Source organism: Epinephelus moara, chromosome 2 (assembly GCF_006386435.1).
Source record: "Epinephelus moara isolate mb chromosome 2, YSFRI_EMoa_1.0, whole genome shotgun sequence".
Classification (NCBI taxonomy): Eukaryota; Metazoa; Chordata; class Actinopteri; order Perciformes; family Serranidae; genus Epinephelus; species Epinephelus moara.
Genome location: NC_065507.1, coordinates 1,803,123 through 1,808,309, shown reverse-complemented (window position 1 = coordinate 1,808,309; position 5,187 = coordinate 1,803,123). Strand labels below are relative to the sequence as shown.

At 41.4% G+C, this 5,187-nt stretch overlaps 1 protein-coding gene across 1 annotated transcript in view; it reads left to right on the top strand.

Moving 5' to 3' along the window:
- The window catches only part of LOC126400799 (scavenger receptor cysteine-rich type 1 protein M130-like), a 17,149-nt gene that overhangs the window by 6,764 nt on the left and 5,198 nt on the right, over window positions 1–5,187 (top strand). Inside the window, exons 6-9 of the mRNA XM_050061761.1 lie at window positions 2,170–2,289; window positions 3,577–3,891; window positions 3,968–4,285; window positions 4,745–5,074. Coding sequence (XP_049917718.1) covers window positions 2,170–2,289; window positions 3,577–3,891; window positions 3,968–4,285; window positions 4,745–5,074 — 1,083 coding nt within the window. The remainder of the gene's footprint in view (window positions 1–2,169; window positions 2,290–3,576; window positions 3,892–3,967; window positions 4,286–4,744; window positions 5,075–5,187) is intronic.

Below are 5,187 nucleotides of genomic sequence, written 5' to 3'. Positions count from 1 at the left end.
AGACCAGGCTTTTGTAGACAGGAAGATGAGGTGAGTGAAGACAGGTGTGCCTCATCTGCTGCTGCAGGAGAAGCCAGCCACACCCCCTGACACACACATGCACTGCAGAACAGAAAAGAGGGGAGGGAGAGAGAGCAAACACCAAAACATACCACAGGAACCAAAATCATCACAATTTCAACATTCATGACAACTGTATGAGGGCTACATTTTTTTTATAACTCACCCATTTCTATTTTACTAGGGCTGATAGTATAGGGTCAGATCAGTCTCATAATGAATGAACTCACGCAGGATTTTTCAGGAATGCACATGCTCTGGTTCACAGTTGTATTTTGGACTCACTAATGCACACGCTGGTTCACAGTTGTATTTTGGACTCACTAATGCACACGCTCTGTTTCACAAATACACATGCTCTGGTTCACAAATATAATTTTTATGCAAACTTGTAATATAAATTCGGAACTGCACACGCTCTGCTTCAAAAATATTATTTTGAGGCACACTTGTAATATAAATTCACAGATCATGCACATCGCTGAATGTGCGATGTGCATGATCTGTACCAATATTCCCCATATTGGTCCCCAATATGGAGAATAGTGGGGGCTTCAGAAAAAATGGGAATCCCTGCCATTAAGAAGAATGGAGGTAAATTTTCGAAAAGGCGGGAAGGCTGTATTCATAGTTTATGTTCATTCAAACATGTTACTTGGCTAAGCAGAATGCTTCAACTCATTATAATTAAATAACATTGCATTATTTACAACGAGGGGATAATAAGATAAATGTGTTACTTACAGGTTGAGATTGATCCATGTCTCTTCCACCGTTTCAGTCTAGGGCGTCTTGTTTGAACACTGCAAACAGTAGCTCAGTAGCTCTGCGATTGGTTTAAAAGTGTGGAGAAAATGTAAGGAGCCATACGATTGGCTGAAAGCGAACACACCTGATTAACTGATGAATCTGTCAATCAGAATCATAAATTTGATTGACAGATTCATCAGCCAATGGTGACGTTCGTTGACCTGCAACGTCAGGGGAGTCTCAAAATTCACCAAACAGATTTCTCTCACAAATGTAGAGAGGTTCACAAATGAGAAGCAGTTTGTAAATGAGCAATTTGCATGATCTGTGAATTTATATTACAAGTGTGCCTCAAAATAATATTTGTGAAGCAGAGCGTGTGCATTTGCGAAACAGATTGTGTGCATTAGTGAGTCCAAAATACAACTGTGAACCAGAGCATGTGCATTCGTGAAAAACCCTGCGTGAGTTCATTCATTATGAGAATGATCTGACCCCATATGAAAGTAAGGCATAATTAAGGGCAGCCTATGGCAAGCCGTTTTAACATTTAATCACTAAGTCCGACTATCCGGAATTACCATTATAGATATCTATAACGTCATTTTGACTAGTATGAATGTCATTGTGACTAGTATGAATTTTAATTTAAGATATCTGTAACGTCATTCTGACTAGTCAAAACTGAATTACANTCATTCTGACTATCTGAAACTCAATTCAAGATATCTAGAAAGGACCATGTAGATATCTTCAATTGATGATAATTAAAGGTATCTTGAACTTGAATTATGACTAGTCAAAATTAAATTGTAGATATCTCAAACTGGAATTACAGATATCCACAATTCAGTTGCAGATATCCGCAACTACATTGGAGATATCTGTAATGACAAACCCAATACACATGAATGGCAAAAATAGTTTGAATCTTACTAGTCAAAAATGAATTACAGATATCTGTAATTAGAGTTTTGACTAGGCAAAATCTAATTAGGGATATCTTGAATAAGAGTTTTGACTAGGCAAAATCTAATTAGGGATATCTTGAATAAGAGTTTTGACTAGGCAAAATTATGTTGCAGATATCAGTAATGAATATCCAGTCTAGCGATTAAATGTTAAAACGGCTTGCCATAGCAGCCTGCTCTGAGTGACAGTGCATCTCTGTCAGTTTACAGTGAAGTTGGAGTGTGAATATGAATGTGAACGGTTGTCTGTCTCTATGTGTCAGCCCTGTAATTGGCTGGCGGACTGTCCAGGTGTTTCCTGCCGACATCGCAACTGTCACATTGGTTCATGTCTGTTTGATGATGTAACTTAATTTCTATTCAAAGCTTCTGTCTTGTTTCTACCCAGAACCTGGTGGTGTCAGGCTGAATGGAGGGGCCAACCGGTGCGCTGGCGTGCTGGAGATGAAATGGCTCGACGAATGGAAACCAGTGGCTGCGGACAGCTGGAACCTGCTAAAATTAGCAGGCATAGTTTGCGGAGAGCTGGACTGTGGCTCTGTTGTTTCATTTAGAGAAAGAGGGGAGTCCGCCAGTGAAAATTGGGCAATCAAACCTGACTGTGATGCATCTTCACTGATAAATTGTTTTGAAGAATTTTCATATTCTTTTACCGTCCAAGAGATAACCTGCTCAGGTAACACCATAAATAATATTTACTCATAATCTTTACAGTTTCTCAGCCTGTCACACATCTGCCAGTTTAAACTGGTAAAAGGATAGAGAATTAGGTCTGTTACTGGAAGATGACTACTTCAAAATACTGTAAAGGACTTTCACCTGACAGTGAGAAATATACAGTTTACTGCTACTGCTGTTTCAATAGTCACCTTAGCCCAGCTGACATCAATGTCTTTTGATGATGAAATTTGGTTGAATTTAGGTTGCAATGTGGGGGGACCAAAACTGAATGTCTGGGCAACATCTCATGGTAACGTTAATTGATGTAGAATACTAATGACTTTCAGTCGTAAGGTGTGAAGAACAAAACCCAACATCTGTGAATCACCATAATGTTATTGTCCACACAACATAATATTGTCAATTCGATTGTCATTGCAACGGAAATTTAATGTTTGTGCAACATGAGAGTTCAACATCTTTGTGATGTCATTTTGACATCTACGGCCAGCAGGGACCCTTGCAACACTAACTAATCTACTGGAATGGTGTGTACCTTGTTTTTCGTTGATAATCATATAAATCCAAATAAAGATTATGCTTGATTTCTGGTGTTCATTACCAGTCTGTGATGCTTAAACCTGTCAAAAGATGGCAAGTACTGTTGGTGGTGATGAACCAATCAGCTACTCTGGAGTTCCCCTGAGCTCCACTGAGCAATTAGTGAGTTCCAGATAAATGTTTTGGTCTTAGAACCTGCAACGTTATTGTTTACAAATAGCCATCAAGAAAACATCTGCAATCAAAAGAAGCAAAAAGCAATATAAAAAGTCACAAAAAGATTTTAAAAAGAGTAAAACTAAATAAAACAGAAGTTAAAATAAGCTAAATAAAATAAGACAAACTACTGAACTGGGTGCTGCCTCTCTCTCCATTTCAACTCAAGGTATCAAAGTGTTCTATACTGGCACAAATCCTTCAGAGTGATGTCCCCAAAGCAGCAAAAAATAATTACAACTTGTTGTGCTACTCCTGCTGTGTGTAATCCAGGTTGCTGTGTATTCAGATCTTATTATCACAGCCCCCATTTTTGTAGTGCAGCATCAATAAAGTTGCTCTGTTTCTGTCTCTCCAGACTCTGTCAGGCTGGTGGATGGGACCAGTCTGTGCTCAGGCAGACTAGAGGTGAAGTCAGACGAGTCTAACCAATCATGGTCCCCAGTGTGTGAAGCAGACTTTGGCCAGCAGGATGCAGAGGTGGTCTGCAGGGAGCTTGGCTGTGGGCCTCCTTCATTCTTCCAGGGGGCGCTCTATGGAGAAGTGGAGGCTCCAATGTGGACCAAAGAGTTCCAGTGTGGAGGCCATGAGTCTGCTTTCCTGGACTGTAGAAGCTCAGGCTCAGAGAGGAACACCTGCTCACCTGGCAAAGCTGTTGGACTCACCTGCTCAGGTAGAAGACGAGCTGCAGCTGTGATGTGCCGTACTGCCGTACTTCCTCTGCTAATTATTCTCATGTCTTTGCTCAGATCCTCCAGGTGATATCAGGTTGGTGGGAGAGGCCAGCCGCTGTGCTGGAATACTGGAGGTGAAAAACCAGAGAGAGTGGAGATCTGTGTTTGAAATTGATCATGGATGGAATCATACGTCTTCAGCTGGAGCTGCAGTGTGTAGACAGCTCGATTGTGGTTCTTTTCTTTCAACGTATGAATCCGATAATAAGGATTTAGTCAGTACTGTGTGGTGGATCAACTCCTCTTGTGTTGACTCGAGATCGACACTGAAGGAATGTACGACAACTAGAGGGAATTCGTGCAGTTCTGCCGGCCTGAAAATCATCTGCACAGGTAAGACAATTAATGACACCTACTGTATGGTAAAGACGATGTTACATTACATTCCTTTGCTTATCCTGTTGCCAAACAGACCGTGAATACATTACCTTTTTTTTTTTTCATATGAATCATATCAGTGTTTCTAAAGTGACATAGTATATGAGGTCTCTTTGTCACGGGGAGGTGGAGGGGATGGTGGGACACCAAGGAGAGACTGTGGACCACTGTTCAAGACCACAAAACAGTCATTGCTGTGTTTCCAGCGATTTCTTATGTACCAAACGTTAGGGATTTATACTGACGCATCGCTGTGTTTCCAGCAGCTTTTTAGGCACAGTGTAAGTGTGGATGTTTTCTAGCAACCTGTTGTTTATCCACAGGCTTTTAATGCAACCAATCACTGGGATTTTACTTCCTTGGGCTCTATTTTCATGATTTGGTCGAGTTTAGCTAATCACTTTTTGTTCTCAGACTTGCTGGCGGAACCAAACATCTCCTCCTGTCCCTCCCCTGACGGGGTCTCTGATGTCAAGCAGCAGGGGGTCCAGGTGCTCATGGGCTCCAACTTCACCCTCAGGTGCTCTGTTGAACCACAGTTCCCAGGAGGCTACTTCCAGCTTATCTCCACCTCCTCCAACAGAGCTCAGAACTACACCTTGCCAGCTGTCAATCACTCCGCCCATTTCCTGTTCTTTGCTGCAGACCACACCCACCGAGGGGAGTATCGCTGTGTTTATCACAATTATGTTTTCTATCATAACTTCTCCTCTGAGAGCCAGCCACTCCATGTCACTCTGGCAGGTAACCTCACAGAGAATCTAACACAGAAATGTGACACTGACTATTTTAACATGCAAGCAGATATGCATGACAAAGTCATCTCAAATCTAAAGTCCACTAACTTACCTTTTTTT